This window comes from Martes martes (genome assembly GCF_963455335.1).
Source record: "Martes martes genome assembly, chromosome: 12".
Taxonomy (NCBI): domain Eukaryota; kingdom Metazoa; phylum Chordata; class Mammalia; order Carnivora; family Mustelidae; genus Martes; species Martes martes.
Genome location: NC_137900.1, coordinates 28957775 through 28975566, shown reverse-complemented (window position 1 = coordinate 28975566; position 17792 = coordinate 28957775). Strand labels below are relative to the sequence as shown.

Here is a 17792-nt window from a genome sequence, read left to right as displayed (position 1 = left end):
TCAATTCCAAAAATTTTAAAATAGTCTCTGGGCCACCATCCCACAGGTCAAACCAAAAATGGCTGTTGAGCAGACTTGACCTTCGATTCCCCATTTAGAATCCTGCACCGTGACAGCTCACTCTCACCTCCACGACCATTAGGACACTCTCATCTGTCAGCCGCCTTTAAATATGGCACCAGTCTCAAAAACAATCCTCCACACAATCTGCGGCGAGACCCCACGGTCACTTGCGGTACCCCAGGGCGAAGGCATTCCAGGATGCCCTATAATACCAAACCAATCACGACGGGCAACTTACCTTGATCCAGGGATGCTGCAAACTATCTTGAATTGTCATTCTCTTCCTTTGTAGGGGGAGGGGAAAGAAAAAAAATGCTGTGACCATAGAAGCAAACACTAAGGTTGTTTCCATGCCGGCTGGGCCTCCTAGGTAGGAGCTCTGGAAAATGCAGGTCAGGGACTGCTTCATGGAAGAAAGCCGGAAAGAACGTTGGTCTTTCTGGGACTGTTTTACTCTACCTGCAGGGACCGACAAGCAGGTCCAAAGGGCCCTGCCTGCATTTTCCGGAGCGTTCCACGTGACATGCTTTCCTTGGCCACGCGGAACCAACCAGGCTCACGTAAACGTGGCCGCATGCACAGTCCAGCTGTGAGCTGGAGCCACGGCCGGGAACCCTTCAGGAATGACGGACACTCACTTTGGATCCTTGACGAGGAGTCTTCTTATGAAATCTTTGGCTAGGGCACTGGTATTACTGAAGTATTCTTCCTCAAATTCGTAGTTGACGGCCGACACGTTTGCTAATGTTTCTTGCTTAGTGTCTCCAAGAAAGGGGGAGGCCCCACTTAGGCTGTTAATAAAGTGGGGGTGCAGAACATGCATAATTACCTCTTGGGTTGTCACGTCATTTCTATAACAACTGATAAGGGGAGTGAGGCGTCGGATGACAATCTGGTGCTGGGGCAGTTCCTTCAGAACCAGTTACACTGTAGGGGGCATTTAGTTGCCATGCACAAAACCTCCAGCTTAAGGCCTACGAGGCACTTCAAAAGTTAATTTGGAACAGCATCTAGTAGTCAAAAAAACACCCTATTTTCTTTTTTTCCTATTTTCTCAGCAGTGACGGACAGCCACGCTTGCTGAAAGCGATGATGCTGCAGTTTCTGATGACTCATTGCGAATTAGAAGAAAATGTTTAATTAGTATAAACTAAACGTGTTCTGGGGGTGTAAAATGAGTATGTTTACATAAAAAGCATGCATAAACTGAAGAGATCAACATGACACATAGATGGTTAATAAGACAGATGGTCTCAGAGAAAGAGGAAAAGAATACGAGACGTGGATTTTGATACTTACAGAATATAGGTTATGACCCCGATACTCCTAGACACAAACAGAAACAGAAGCCAGTGTCAGAAGAACAGTAAAGTAAATCAGAAAAATGACAGCATCAAGGGCATGCTCCTTACCACATATCTGCCTCTAGACCAAGAGGTTCGTAGTTGACTATCTCAGGAGCTAAGAGGAAATAAAACACGTTTAGTGTTGAATGAAAGTGAATCAACAGATTTCAGCATCAGATATAAACCAGAAAGATGTACCAGGGAAACAGATGATGTTACAGCAGGGGACATTTTGCCAGTTTAATCCATTATATTTATGAGAAATAAAGGAGCACAGGAGTAAAAAAAAAAACTTACCAACAAACTCTGGTGTCCCAAATATGTTCTTGAATTCATTTCCAAAGTCAATTTTATGGGCCAACCCAAAATCAATGATCTTGATCCGAGGTTTAGGGACATTTCTATCCAAAAGCATGATGTTTTCAGGCTTAAAAAAAAAGAGAGAAGTGCTATAATATATTATGCTGAAGAAAAAGTGGCAGAATTGTTCTTCCCCTTCCCTGAAAAAAACCCCACCCAAACCTAGGGATGACTGGGTAGTTGCAAGAGAACGCCAGGAAAATGAAATATCTTGGTTTAGGTTCTCCCGGGAGCAGACCTGTGCCAGGGGATTCAGGTGCGAGTGGCTTTTGTGGGAGGGGGCTCCAGGGAAGAGTTACACGGTGGACAGGAAGCAGAAGGAAGGAAACCCACACAAGGTGTCTTGTCAAGGTGGGGGTGATGGAGGGCAGTCCCCTTGGGGAACTTAAGGAGGAGCAGCACTGAGTTTTCCAGCTGAAGCAGGAGGGAGTCGGGGCATTTATCCACCATCCCTCCCACCCCAACCACCTCCACTGGTAAAAGCGGCTTCTGTGGGCATTGACTCTGTTGCATGCAGCTCCCAGGCCAGAAGCCAGACGTCAGGCAGACAGCCACAAGTGTGTGTGGCAGCAGTGTTCAGGGTGTGTTAGTGAGTGCGGGAGGGATCCAGATGGGGTCTCAACAGCTCTGCTACAATAGGTATGGAGAAAGTCCTCCCTCCTCTGAAGTCTCGTCCCAGCTCCAATGATCTGAATCATTCACTTGCCAATCGATCACACACTGCTTTGTGATCACTTCTCAGTGCCTTGAATCTTACATCATCATGGCCTGTTGCTCCCGTATATGCCTTCCCTTCCTATAGAGACCATAACCTCCCTGATAGTTACAAGTATGACACGCCTTTTTATCTCCCACAGTGCTTTGTTTCCAGGCTGCCAAAGACCCCAATTAGCCAATCTCAGAGTTTCTCTTGATCCATTGCTGGTGACAGAGTTAGGCCTTTGCATCAAGAGGCAGAGGAGATATCAAGATATCTTCCTCCTTACATGCCCTGCAGCTACAGGGGTTGGAAACTGGGCAGCCAGAGGCCACTCTAGGCTAAAAACACCCCATAACCAAGAATGTCCCCCTTGCTTAGAGACCCGGCTGGTAAAACCCTTTGATTCTTCCCCAGGGATTCTTGAACGTAATCATTTATCTTCAGTCTCTATCCCACAAAAGGTTAGGAATCCTTGAGTAGGTATGCACTATACACCTGCTGATTTATCTTCCTAATTCCATCTGCTACACCCATATAGGATTAAAAAAAAAGTATGTCTTTCAGATGCCTCAATTTTTCTTAACAAACAACCAATGCTATGATTTGCATACCCTTCTCTCCAACCTACACTCAGCAAAACGTACCTTAAGATCAAAATGGGCAATCTGTAGGGAGTGCAGGTAGTAAACACCGTTAAGAATCTGTTTGAGAAACTCGGTTGCTTCCTCTTCAGTCAGAGATTCCTTTTCAGCCAAGAAGTCAAATAGCTCGCCACCTGCGACTCTGAAAACCAGGAAGCAGAGGTTACTGGGGCACTTCAGTTTCTCTTGTGTAGACCACTGGTGTGCTCAAATTTCAGGCAAGAGAATGGCATAAGAACAAGTTGAAACAGCTAAGCAAGGCATCAGAGTTCTCCATGTGTCTCCCCACTGGATGGGAATTCCGTCTTCAGGTACATTCGTGCTGGAACGGTCCTGGGGACCACCCTCCACTTGCGCTATGTTCACAGGTGAGAGCTAGGAGCAGAGATGTGACAGGGAGAAATGTATCTTAAAGCACCTTACTTACACACATATGTACAGGTGAGGTCTTAACTCACTGATTTAAAAACAAGACAAAACATGGGGCGCCTGGGTGGCTCAGTGGGTTAAAGCCTCTGCCTTCAGCTTGGGTCGTGATCCCAGGGTCCTGGGATGGAGCCCCACATTGGGCTCTTTGCTCAGCAGGGAGCCTGCTTCCTCCTCTCTCTCTCTGCCTGCCTCTCTGCCTACTTGTCTGTCAAATAAATAAATAAAATCTTTAAAAAAATAAAAAAATAAAAAGACAAAACAATATGCCAACTTTGTGCAGAATTTATAAAACATATCTTCCTTGTGCAATCAGAGAGTGCCTGGAAAGTTAGTAATCTGTGCACTAATCAGTTCTTTTAAGCCCCAAATCACAATACATGGCCTACAGAGATTTTCTTACTGTTGTTTTGTACCTGTTTATATATAAATCCTTGTATATTTATTAATAAAGCACATTTAGCAATGCATTTTACAAATACTTTTACAAATAAGAATAAACCTATGCAAATCTGAAATGTATGACATTGTTTAGGGATTTATGAATCCATCTCCCTGGGCAGACTGTAAATCCCTGATGGACAGAGGTCAGCCCATAGCTGTCCCCCGGTCTTCACACAGGCATGAAGATTCTTATGAAGCTCACGAAGCCAGGCACACAGCAAGAGCTCAAAACTTTGTTAGCCAGTGGCTAAGTGAACAATCTCCCCTTAGAAATCCACAGCAGTAATTAATGGCAAATAACAGGGAACTTTTAATAAGAGTTTTTATAAGTTCATCTTTTCTCAAGTTTACCCATACATGCACAACATGATAATTAACTGCAATTATGCACATAAACGCTGTGTTCATTATCTTTTTTTTGGCAAGACAGCTCTGTGAACATACCTACTACTTCCCCATCCAAAAGAGACAACCGGTGCTTACGAGATTAAACTCCAATGACAAGAAAGCCAACGTCTTCAAGAAAGGGGTCAGATCCTGCCCCTTCACTCTCTAAGTTGTTTTTCTTAGCCTGGCCCCAGGCCCACTAGCATCAGGACTGCTTGAGGTATTTTTAAAAATACAGACTCTCGACGTCTGTTCCGGCCTCCTGCCTGAGAGTTTCCCAAGAGTGGGGACTGGGAAACGCAGAATAGCTAACCAGTGCCCCAGGTGATTCTTAGCACACTCAAAAGTGAGGACCATTTTTGAAAGTTTTAATTGCATTCTCCTGATGCACGGCCTCTGATATTTAACATCTGGATGTTTATCCGGAAGGTGAGGCGACTGTTGGGACCTGAGCAGAGAGCTCAGACAGATCTGCCATGTGCCCCAGAGCCTGAGCGAGCCAGGAAGGCCACAAAGGCGTGCAGGTGACCCCCACACTCTCGCGGGGGGGGGCCCTCCCTGTCTGCACCCTCCTAGCCTTGCTGCCCTATCCTCTCCACAGAGCCCTTGGCCATGAACTCTGCACTGGGTGCCCACCACTCCTCAGTTTTCTGTCTTCTTATTCCTCTTAAAACCAACAAATCAGGGAGAAGGATTCCTTCAACTCAGGAGGGCGGGGTAAAGGAGAGAAAAATGGGAAATGATGAATCAATTAATTTTGGGAACCATGCTCTATCATCTTCGGGTGCTTTCTTACTCTCTGGCCTGCACGGCCTGGCTTAGGTGGCCCACACCGCCGTGGGCTGTGTGGTGGGTAAGGCCCAGAGTCGGTGCAGCCGGGACACAGCTTCACTCTGCAGCTAGAAGCTTATGCCTTCAGGTGGGGCCTCATTTCCTCACCAAACAGGTAGCCTAGGACTTAGGCCTTAGGATGTGACCTTAGTCCACAGACTTAGGATTTGACCAATGAAAGATAATAAACATACCTGAAGAGACTGGCAAGTCTGGCAGGAGGCTGAGATCAGTAAGCAGAATGGGTGCCATTCGAAGGAGGGACACTACTGTCCCTGTAGAACGCCAGGCCACCTGCCCCATTACCCAACCTCGCTGAGCCTGGGATTCCTTTTCCATCAAATAAGGGGCCATCGCACACCTCAGAGCTGTTCTGAGGTACCATGGCATGGAGAGCCCCTTGGCGCTCAGTAAACACTGTTTCTGTTCTCATCTGGTTTCAAACTGAAAGCCTCCCACAGTGGTAGTGGTGTGCTGGCCCATGACTCCCAACGGGCTCTCTGGGGCTGGGGGCAGGGGCAAGGCCCAGTCCATTCCATTCCCAGGGTGTCCTATTCCTCTCATGGCCATTTCAAGCCACCCATGGGATGACACTGACCGTGGGGTTGGGAAGCACCAAGAACCCCGTAACCTGGGTGAGCCAGCCACCTGGGCCACTGAAGCATCAGTTATCTAATGCCACAGCACGTCCTGCCACATGTGCTTCTGAGATGGGGTTGTGCCTCTGGGACTCCGCCATCTTGAATCTCGGAAGATCCCGAGGCCACGTAAGACACAGTGGAGTGACTCCATGCCGGCTTTGCTGTAGTCCTGTGTCTACCACGTGCGGAAGCCCTCACGAAGAGGTGTCATGATCCCCAAACCACCCTGTGGTATGAAGAAACCCTGGAAGATGGGACGCCCCAGAAAGAGAGAAAAGAGGCCAAGGAGCATTGAGCCAAGGAAGAAATCTTGGGAGTGGATCCTTTCATCCAGCTGACGCCATGGAAGTCAGACTCTGAGTCCTTCCAGAATTCCTGATCCACAAAACTGTTTGCAAAATAAAATGGTCAATTTAATTTGCTAGGGTGGACACCGTGAGCACCACCCATGCTCCCCGTGGAGGAAGGACCTGCGACTGATGACTGGAGGCATTTCAGGGCTTGCTTCTGCTGCAAGCTGCCGCCCAAGGTCATGCTGCTGAGTGTAGGAACATACAGCTGGGTTGAACAAACTTCTATAAAGGGCTGGATATAAATATTTCAGGCTTTGGGGGCCATAGAGTTCTGCCACAACTACTCAACTCTGCCCCAGTAAGGTGCGAGGAGCCTTAGACAATATATAAATGAAGGGCTGTGGCTGTTTAAAAACAAGTGACCAGAGTGCCTGGGTGGCTCAGTGGGTTAAGCCTCTGCCTTTGGCTCAGGTCATGATCTCAGGGTCCTGGAACCGAGCCCAGCATCGGGCTCTCTGTGCAGCAGGGAGCCTGCTTTCCCCTCTCTTTCTGCCTGCCTCTCTGCCTACTTGTGATCTCACTGTCAAATAAAAAAAATCTTAAAAAACAAAACAAAACAAGTGACCACCTGGATTTGGCTCAGGGGCTGTAGTCTATCTACCCTGATATAAAGACCAGTTCATCTCAGTCCAACCTGGGTCAACTCTAAGGTCCCTTCAGAACTTTTTGTTGGGCCAGCTGGGGCTGTCACTGGGCTGCAAGGCAGCACAGCCTCTTCTGCCGACTACTGCACCTTCCCCTCTGTTCTTAATAAACATCCTGCACACTCTTCTCCATCTCAAAGTCTGCTTCCGTGGGAACCTGTCCTGCCTCCAGCAGATCTGGGGGTAGTTGGTTACATAGCAATAGATGACCAGAACATTATCTTGAACTGGGTCTGTTCACTCGGTTCAGCCAATGGAAACTAGGTTTGCCCTTCTCTGGGCCTGGTCACCTCCAGCCTTAGTCAGTCTTCCTGTCTTGAGCAACTCAACTTCCACAGTGCTTTCTGACCACATTAGTGAGAGCCAGGAACAACCCTGGAGCTCCCAGAGTGAAGGAGAGTGAGGGACCAGCCTGCAAAATGGTGGTGCTTGACCAAGACTGAGAGGAAGGAGGCACGGATCACCTCTGCCTTCTCCATCACTCTTCTCCAGGCACTATTTGCCCCCCAAGGTGTTCACAATACGGTCCGTGCTGTGGCTTATCCAGGGAACCATTTGGCTGGGCTTCAGCAGTGTTGGGAGGACCCCCATTTCACTGGGCCTGGACCCATCCCTGGTTTCTTGCTGCCTTGAAGGTCATTACACATATATACATTCTCCTTCATGCCACTACGGGAAGGCAGGTGTTCTAGCCATCAATTTCAAATATAGCTACAAATATTCAGTCATTAATCAAGGTATTCAACACTAAATGACTTCAGTGATGGTTTGGGGGCATGATAAGCGTCATTGGATAATTTACCCCATTTGCTCCCCAAATCTCAGAAACATGAAAGCGACTGGAGGATTTTTTTCCCCATATACATGCTTAGAATCAGGATGCAAATGCTTATGATGTTGTTGGTGAACAGCAGGATAATGTTAATAAGATCAGCCCAAACCTTGGTATTTCCATTCTTTGGTCCAAATTTTACATTTTGCTTAGGAAAAGGAAGATTGATGGAGAAAGAGAGATGAGCAATCTGTGTAGCAAATTGAGAAAGCAAGACCAACCTCCTCTATTAGGTCTTTAACTCAGAGTGTTTAAAATTATAGCATTATCATGGAAATTGTGTGACATGCATGCTAATAAGTGTTGCTGTGTTCACCAAGAAAGCTAGAAAACAGGAAGGTTCCCTCTCCCCCACATTGCCTTCCTCTACCGCCAATGCCTCCCTAAAAGGTAGCTGTCAGGGAACATCGTCAGGACTCATTAGAATGCTAAAAACAAAGGGGGCCTTCAGAGTGACATAGAGAAATTACTACAGAATTCCAGTTTCTAAATTATAACACTATTCAGGGTTTGACTTTTGCTAGGAATTGTCCAGATACAGCAGGACGTGTTCTGGACTAGATCTGGTCATAAGCTAAGTGCAGGGGACTTGTGGCTACAAGCTAACTACACCTCATGAGGTATTTTGGGGCAAATGCTATGATTCATCAGTGTGGGGCTGGATTTCTTCATTTGGTGGATGGGGGAGGGGAGGCGTTGGAACAATTCAGGGCACACCCTTCATGGTCCTGGCCTGCTACGACACCAGCCCTGGAAGGTAGCATGGCAAGAAGACTAGAGGGGCCTCAGCACACAGGCCCCCAACCCTGGCTCTGGCTGTGGAGGAAAGTATGGAGCTCCCCACACTTCTCTGGGCCTAACTTTGCCATCTGTAAAATGAAAGGGTTGAATTCTTGGGCCAAGTGACTCTCTAACCTTCCTCTGCATCACAACTCAGGGAATATGGCAAAAATACAATTTCCTAGAACCTACTTCCTACTTCCCTCTTTCAGGCCTGGCCTCTGTAATGTCTCAGACTATCCTCCGCTCGCTCTCTCCCCTCTCTCCTTGGCCACCTGAACACCAGTGACCCAGCAGAGGACCCCGAGGGGAACCAGGGGCAGCAGAGATATTAAGAAGAAAGAATAGGGATCCTTGAATCACTGTCTGGAGGACAGCCATCCAACAGCAACATCCACACTGTACTCTGAGTGAGAGAGAAATCCTATTATGTTAAGCCACGGGTATTTTGTAGTTGTGTTCCATCTGCTCTAAATACAAAGCTATTTAATCAGAAGTAGGACTACGGTGTATTTTTAAAATTAAAACTAAAGGAAAGCAACCAAGGCAAAGCACAGATATGCTAACTATTCTAGTCATTTGGTGCTGGGCAACACATCTCCCCAGAACTCAGTGCCTTTAAGCAGGATAATCACTGTCTTAACTCCTGTGGTTTTTATGGGTCAGGAACTCGGGAAGGCTTGGCTGGGTAGCTCTGGCTTAGGGTCTGTCACGGGGGTGGGACTCAGGAGCTGCAGCTAACACCCCGGGGACGCTGGACCGCCGTGGGGGACTGTCTAGGCACCTCTTGCCATGTAAACTCAGCGCTCCATGCGGCCTCTCCATCCGGAATAGTCTGGGCTTCCTCACAGCATGGCAGATTCAAGACAAGGAGCCCGCTGACGTGGGAATTCCAGGCTCCAGGACCGGTGTTCCAGCAAGCATGGTGGAAGCCGCCTCAGCACTCACATGGCACTAAAAGCAAGTCAGAAGCTCTTGTGGATTCAAGAGGAGGGGTTCAGAACTCACCCCTGAACGAGGGAACGTCAGGGCTCCAGGCAACATGTAGGACACGAGAGGATGTTGCAATCATCTTTGGAAAATACCTGTTCGTCCGTCATTACCCATGATGGAGGAACTGAAATTCTCGCTCTTACTTCACCTAAATGTGTGTTTTATGGGGGTGAGGTACAGTAGTTGCATCAATTTGCTAGGACCACACCCACCAATGGGGTGGCCCAACTAACAGCAATTTCTTGTCTCAAGTTCTGTTGGCTCTGAGTCTGAAATCAAGGTGTCAGCAGCACTGTGTTCCTTCCGAACCCTCTAGAGGGATCTTCCTTGCTTCTCCTAGCTCTTAGCAGTGTGCCGGCAACCTCTGGCATCCTTGGCTGGAGATGCACCACTCACTCTAGGCCTCGGCCCTCACATGGCCTTCTCTCTGTGCATGTCTGTGTCTATGCCTCAGTTTCCCCTCTTATAAGGACACCAGCCAGACCAGATGAACGCCCACCCTAGTGGCGTCATTGTCCCTTGATGACATCCACGAAGGCTCTATTTTCTTTCTTTTTTTTTTTATTTTTTTAAAGATTTTATTTATTTATTTGACAGAGAGATCACATGTAGACAGAGAGGCAGACAGAGAGAGAGGGGGAAGCAGGTTCCCTGCTGAGCAGAGAGCCCGATGCGGGGCTCGATCCCAGGACGCTGAGATCATGACCTGAACCGAAGGCAGAGGCTTAACCCCTGAGCCACCCAGGCGCCCCAAGGCTCTATTTTCAAAGAAGGTCACATTCTGAGGGGCTGGGGGTTGGGACTTCAACACATCTCTTTTTTTTTTTTTTTCAGGGGGTGAGTACAATCCAACCCCTAAGAGGCAGCAGCCTACAGGCTGCCAGCAAAACGTTACAGGATGCCTAGCACAAGTGAGCCTCCGCGAGGGTAATTAGAATCTGCTGATGTTTTTCATTAGCCTCGCTTTCAGGTTCTCCTAGGAAGGAAGGGTTCCTTCTCACAGTGTTACATAAACTTTTAAATCTGAGTCTGAAAAACGTCGGGAGAGAAATGCTATCTCGTCCTGTCCCGAAGGCATTCCTCCAACACTTGGAGATGCGGTGGACCTCTCCCAGAGGACGTGATGTGAAGGTCAAGGGCAAGTGCTCAGACATTTCCTGGTTCTGCCTCGGAACAAAAATTAAACCTCCGAGCTCCGGGAGAATGTTCTTTCTTGTTAATCTAGGGGAAGCCCTGAAGGGTTTTCACACTCTCACCTCTCACCTTCCAAATGAAATCCCCTGAGTTAACTGAGGACTTCGTGGAATGCAACTGAAGCTGGGAATCCGAAGGGAAAGGTCAGCAGAATACCCTCCTCCTTGATTTTGTGAACTAGGTGTGAATTTAAGGCCTGCGGTGGACGGGGCCTGAGAACGCCATTCTCTGCTTCGATACTGTGTCGCCCCCAAAGTACCTTACAAATAGCATCCAAGGAGCCCTAATCTTCACACCTCCTCGGAATTAGCCCTGCCTCCTTTGAATCCAAAACATAAGCTGTATCTGAAAATACATTTTCTGTTTTCGCCTCAGATTCACGTTCAAGGAACAACTGAAAAGGCGTTCTGGGGCTTCTCACAGAACAGCACGCCTGACACTCAAAATTCATGGGGGAAGTGCTCTTTCACTTTACCCAGAGAGGTGGTGCCGAACGCAGGGAGGAGCCTTCTGAGGGTTTCTAGAATGAAATCCCTACAGGAAGAACCTCACTCAAAGGGTAAAAAAGGTGTTGGGGGCAGGCGTTCTGGGTTTCAGTCTGGGCTCTGTGACTTCAGATGGGTTAAGTTACTCTCAGAGGCAGTTTCTCTGTCTATAAAATGGGGATAATAATACCTACGTTCACTATTACTACTGGGGATGAAAGGAGAGAAATATGACTTAGGAGATGAGCGTCTGACACTAATATTAATATTAATATTCCAGGCAGTTGTCCCTGACCTTCACTCCACTTAGTCACAGGCGTCTGGGTGAGGAAAACCCGTGAGCCACTCTCTGTGTCTCTCGTCCAGATGCCAGCTTATGGGGAGAGATTCTGGGCTACTCACTGTGGTTAAAAAGCAGGTTTCCCCGAAATGAGAGACATTCCTGAGGCCACAGACCTGGGGAAGTGGTGGGCCCTTCGACACTGAAGTTGGAAGGTGGGTCTGGACCCGGAGGAATCTAGAAGTGCCTGAGGGCAGCCAGGGGGATGATGGGAGAAAGTGCGTGCTGAGGGGGGAGGCGGGCACAGGAGGAAGTGCTGACCATCCCACCCCAACACCATCCGCTTACTGTGACTATCTCTCCTGTCAAATAAAGACTTCTTTAACATGGTCCTGTCTCGATAGTGCACCAAGAGACTTCGGAGAAAATGGTTTCTTGCTTATTTAGTCAAGAGCGTGAGAGAGGTGATGAGAGACAGTCCTCAGAGGAAGTTAGTCTCATGGGCCAAAGCGACCCCCACATCCAGATGCTCCCCTGCCCTGCCATGCAGCTCCCTAAAGGCCCAACCTAGCAGGTCTGTGCTTACCCAGGGAGCTGCACATTCTCTTACAGATGCCTCTCCATTTGGGCAGAAGAGAACTTTAACTTGGTATTTCTCTCTTTTTTCTTTAAGATTTATTTGAGGGGGGGGGGCGCCTGGGTGGCTCAGTGGGTTAAGCCGCTGCCTTCGGCTCAGGTCATGATCTCAGGATCCTGGGATCGAGTCCCGCATCGGGCTCTCTGCTCAGCAGGGAGCCTGCTTCCCTCTCTCTCTCTGCCTGCCTCTCTGCCTACTTGTAATCTCTGTCTGTCAAATAAATAAATAAAATCTTTAAAAAAAAAAAAAGATTTATTTGAGAGGGGAAGAGAGAAAGAACGGGAGAGTGTGGAGGGGAGAGGCAGGGGGAGAGAGAGAGTCTCAGGTGGACTCTATGCTGAACGCAGAGCCTGACGCAGGGCTTGGTTTCATGACCCTGAGATCACGACCTGAGCCAAGACCAAGAGTAGCACACTGAACCAACTGAGCCACCAGGGCACCCCTTTAACTTAGTCTCTTAAAAATATAGAAGAAATACATAAATACATTCTCCTTAAGAAAAATTAGAACAGCCACATATAAAACTCAAGTCTCTTCTGACTATCCCCCTCCTCCCCAGGCTGGGCCCCCTTTCTCTCCACCTCCTCCAAAATGTACACTACTATGAGACGCTGAGTAGCCTTCCAGAACCTTCTCTGTATGTTCTGTGAACTACACAGCACTACATGTTAAGAACATAAATGGTATCAGACTAGAGGCGCATCATTCCGCGATCTGCTACTTCACTTTGGCGATGCTCATGGGTTCCGAGCTCTTGCGTTCTCCTTTCTCGGGGCTGCCCGACAGCCATGGGGATGCCCAGACCCGTGATCACTTACCCAGTCCCCGACTGCTGGGCTTTTGGTTGTTTCTAATTCTTCACAATCACAAACTAAAGGCAATGACATTTCTGGTGTACCTGCCTCCTAAAGATATGAGATTTAAGAGTTTCGCTAGACCCTCAGGTTTGGAATTTCAAGGTCATAGGGATATGCTTATTTTTTTTTAAGATTTTATTTATTTATTTGAGAGAGAGTACGGAATTGGAGAAAGAGAGAGAGTGTGTGCACATGTACAAGATTGGGTGGTGGCAGGGGTGGGGGTGCAGAGGGAGAGAGTAAAGCAGATTCCCCACTGAGCAGGGAGCCGGACGTGGGGCTCGATCCCAGGACCCCAGGATCATGACCTGAGCTGAAGGCAGACCCTTAACTGACTGAGCCACCCGGGCACCCCAGGATATGCTTGTTTCTAGTCTCAGTTAATGCTCCTCCAGCTGTCGCTGGCGAACATGCTGCGGCTTCACAACCTTGTGTGGATGCCATTATTACTTTGGGCCAATCCAACGGACGGCATCAGTGACTCATTGTCGTACCCTACATGTCCCTGCTGCAGGGAGACAGCTGCTCTTTCAGATCGGAAGACTGTTCATTTTTCACATTCAGCAGCTTTTTTGTATCTGAGTGGGTGTCAACGATCCACACTCTCGCCCCATTTTCCTACTGGCTTGTCAATTGTTCCATCGGCCTCTCAACTCCAAACCTCGACCTCTTCCAGACCCTCAACGTTTTCTCCCCATCTGTCATTTGTCTTCTCACTTTGCTTGAAGTGATGCTTTCACTAAGTTCTAAACTGGGATGTGCTCAAACTTATCGCTCTTTGTCTACATCAAGATTTTCAAAACCAAATGTGTGGACAATGAAACAGCAGGTGGAGGAGCTCAGCAGCTGGGGACCCGGGCCGAGTGCTCATCTTTGCGCCATTGCAGAATCTAACAGGGGCTGCCTGTGAGCCCAGAGGGGCAGGTGGCATTTCAAAGGCTTTTCCAGCACTGTCGTTCCTCCTGAAACCCATGTGTGTCCCTAGCCTGGGAGCCACCTGAGGGGCAGCGTGACACGCCATCCATCCCCTGAGCCTGTCGCGGGGGTAAACTGGGGCTCCATGAGTGGCTTATGCGCCTCTCTTCCCCACTCTGCCTGGAGTGACACCACGTTGGGACTGGAAATTGGCCATGGTGGGATCTGTACCATAGAAATGGACAAACATTACAAATTAGAGCTTCCCTGGCCTGGAGAGCCGGAGGTTAGACACTTTTTCCCAGCACACCACGGATCTAAAACGTCCTAGGCTTGGCCACCTGCCTGCATAACTATCTTCAGCTGTGAGCTGCTGTTCCCCACGGATGATTCGGGTCAGAAAAGTCCTTCTTCTGTCGGCCTGAAATCTAGCTCTGGGAACACGGGTCCTGATCCCGCCTTCTAGAACAGGGGTCAACGAACTTTTCCATCAGAGGCTTTCTAGACTATTTCGTCTCTGTTGCAATTTTTCTACTCTGCTATATAGTCTTCTTGCTTTTTTCTTCAGCCCCTTAAAATTGTAGAGCCTTTTTTTTTTACCCCCCTCAGAGATGTACTTAAACAAGCAGCAGGCTTTGGCCCACCGGTTGTAGTTTGCCTAGCCACGCTCAGGAACAACACGGTCACAGAACACAGGGCACTCTGTGACCTACATGTCATCGTTCCCAAACCCGAAGATGGGTCTCACACACCCCCTGGGTCTTTTCTTTTCAAGCCCAGGATTCGGTTGGGATTGCTCCTGAAGTTAATCGCAAATCCAAGTGAAGTGATTTAGGAATGTTTCTAGAATGTGCTTTCCTGGGTCTCTGTGGCTATGATGAGGTTGATACATAGGCCCAGTTAAGGGCAGGAAAAGGTACAGAAATCTGGACTGAGGTCAGTCGGGAGCTCTGGCCAACTCAAGAGTGTCACAGAGTCCGTAAGAAGAGGAACATGGGGAACCTATCTACATGCTTGCTGTGTGATCCAGGGTAAGGCACTTCACCCTTCTGGGTGTCTGGTAGTATAAAGGTGGCTGCAAATTCTTAGCCAACCCACTGAGAGCTAGTCTTCTTCTCCTCAGCTCAGACCCAAGCAGGCTCTGTGTCTGCTTGACCAAGAGAAGATGAGAGAAGTGATGCTGTGTCAGTCTCAAGACACTGAGAGCTTCCATTTCCTGTCTCGAATACTTGGCCTAGGAGCCCAGCTGCCAGGCTGTGGGTGACCCCGAGGGCACAGTGAGTGGTGCCCGGGGAGCAGAGCCAGCATCCTTGACTGAACTCCTGGCCGACAGCCAGCACCAGCCTGCCGCTCGGGGGAGGGAGCCACTGTGGAAGGGGACCACCCACCCAGCACCACGCGGTAGCTCAGCTGACACTCCAGCTGTGGGCCGACCCATGGGCCGACTCGTGCCCACATCGTGGATCCGCCATCAAAACAAATGACGAATGCCATTTTGAGTCGTCATGCTTTGGAGCGGTTTGTTATACAGCACAAGATACCCAGATTGGAGCCTTCAGAACCCTACCTGGGCTTTTGCGAGGATTAAATGACCTGGCATTTATAATGTACTCAGCTCAGTGCCTGGGGCATAAGATGTCCTCCATGAATGGCAACTACTCAGAAAGAATACAGCTGCTTGAGTTCCCTTCCAGGTACAGGGGAAATGATTCACCTCCTTATTTATGGGTTTTGCTTTTCTGGCCAAGCTTTCTAATGAGGCTGATGTTTCTAGTGGCTTCTTCATTAAACGAGATGAAATGAAAAGCACTTAGCAAAGAGCAGGGCGGAAACGTCAAAAATCCTTCTACTCTGATGTCCAGAAACCTCCACAGCAGCCCTAACTTGTCTCAAACCTCCACCCCACTCCACCTCCAGTCCACCATGTAACCTCTCTATCTGGGCAGCTCTATCTCAATCCCGAACTCTCCAAGAACTACCAATTTTATTTCAGCTCTTTTGGAGCCTGGCAGACGCGGGGCCTCCATGATTCAAGGGGGACAGACGGTTGTCACTGGCAAGAAAGCCTGTATCGAATAATAAATGGAGAGCGGATCTATATGCTTTTGGGGATATGGACCAAACCATGACTTCTGCCAGCTGAGGCAGGAAAAGGAAGGTTCCAATCTTGTAGAAAGACCCACATTTGGAAATAAGTTTAGATCTTGAAGTTTCCTTGCTTCAAAAATCTGGTCCTCTGCCACCACAAGGGACTAATCCATGAAGCCAGATCAAAGCATGGCCTCCAAGAGAAAATGCAGATTTTGAAGCAATCACTTTCATTCATTCATTGATGAAAAGCAGCATCATGACTATTTTTTTTAGTACCCGAGATAGAAGCAGAATGCCGGGTTGGTAACGAAGAAATGAATCATAGTTTATCAATACCACAGGGCAGAGCCAGACCGCATTTCCCAGCTGTGCTCCAGTCCCAGTGCTCCCGACAGGATTACCCACCCCTCGCTTAAATGACGGCATGCTCAAAGTCAAGGCTGGAATAATGGAGCCACAGGGTGCTGAAGCAGATTTTCAAACAGGAGGATGTGGTTTGCAGCTAGACAAGGTACTAAACCAAAACACTCCCCCCCCGAAAAAAACTCACTGTTTTTTTTTTAATTGAAGAAGATTTATGAGGAATACAGTGAGACATTTATAAAACAAGCCAAATAACCAAAACCAATTTTGTTTCTCTTCCTCTTTCAGGGAACAGGATCGATTTTGCCTTCTGCCCGCCAAGTAGACCAAAATGAATCCAACTAGTGAAAACATGTTATTGGTTTGGTAAGGTGGTTGGTTAGAGCCAGGACTCTGGAGAAGAAAACACTGAGGGTTGTTTTTGGGTGATCAGGCAATGGGGTGAATGTCACAGCTGTGGGACATCTCATGTAGGTGGTCATCACTCCTATGGTGAACTCCTGTAGCTCCCTCCTCCCTACGTTTCAAGAGAGATGGGGATCCTGGAGAACATTCAGGAAATGCCACACCAACAATGAAAGTGATACACAGGACGCTGACTGTAAAGACTCTCCTCCCGTCCTTGGGACGTTCGGGGTGGCTAGGGGATGCAGGGACACTGGGCACATTTGGCTCCAGGGAGGGAGGGATCCCTGGCTGGACCGGTTCACGCAGGGAGCTCATGGGACAGGCCATGCATGGCCTTCTGGGTATGGCATCCCAGAGTTCAGTGGTCAAGCTCACTGACCTGGCTGTCACAAATGGGGTACAAGTGTCAGAGGCACAGGGGCCCCAGCCCTTGGGGGTCTGGATGGAGCTCTGAGGTGCCTGGCTGGACCTGGAGGGTGGCCATCTCCAGCCACAAACAGCCTCAGTGGTTTACCCTGTGCTCCGAACAAGTGCCCACGTGCCACGCACACTGGGGTGACCGTGACAAGGGAAGAGAAGCGCTGCCGTAGGCAAGACATGGGGACGTGGGTGGGAGACAAAGGGCTGAGAGAGAACCGGTTCCACTTCCAAGGGGTCCACACGGATTTCTTGAGGTAAAGTACTCATATTAAGGGAAATAAACTCAACAGCACACACCCAGCCTCTTTTTATTTCAATGGCTTCAATCCAAGCTTTGGAGACCCGGAGAGATAATGAGGCCAATCAAAATGGGGGCAAACGGAAAAGCCGGGGCAGCCAGACATCCCCTCAGCCTGGGTCACTGTAACAGGTGCTGGAACAAAAGGCCAGTAGGAAGTAAACCAAGCTGGCACAGCCATGGATGGGGGTTTATGCCAAAACCAATCGGTCCCGTCTAGTTGAAAACAAGGGACGGCTATTATCTAAGGGAAGAGCAGGACCCAGCTCTCCTCCCACTCGGACTGGGTTTATTCTCTCTGACAATCCAGCCCAAAGGCCTCCAGTGAAAGCTGCTAATTGTTGTTAACGATGTGGAAATCCCAGGATGACAGACCACTGGCCCATCAGATGGGGGGCGGGGG

General features: G+C 48.7%; 1 protein-coding gene across 2 annotated transcripts in view; it reads right to left on the bottom strand.

Moving 5' to 3' along the window:
- DAPK1 (death associated protein kinase 1) overlaps positions 1-17792 on the bottom strand; it is a 174229-nt gene that overhangs the window by 51272 nt on the left and 105165 nt on the right. For both annotated transcript variants that reach the window (XM_080819410.1, XM_080819409.1), the window contains exons 4-9: positions 3114-3252; positions 1707-1836; positions 1476-1524; positions 1363-1389; positions 702-854; positions 302-347 (exon numbers count right to left, since the gene is read on the bottom strand). In XM_080819410.1, coding sequence (XP_080675536.1) covers positions 302-347; positions 702-854; positions 1363-1389; positions 1476-1524; positions 1707-1836; positions 3114-3252 — 544 coding nt within the window. The remainder of the gene's footprint in view (positions 1-301; positions 348-701; positions 855-1362; positions 1390-1475; positions 1525-1706; positions 1837-3113; positions 3253-17792) is intronic.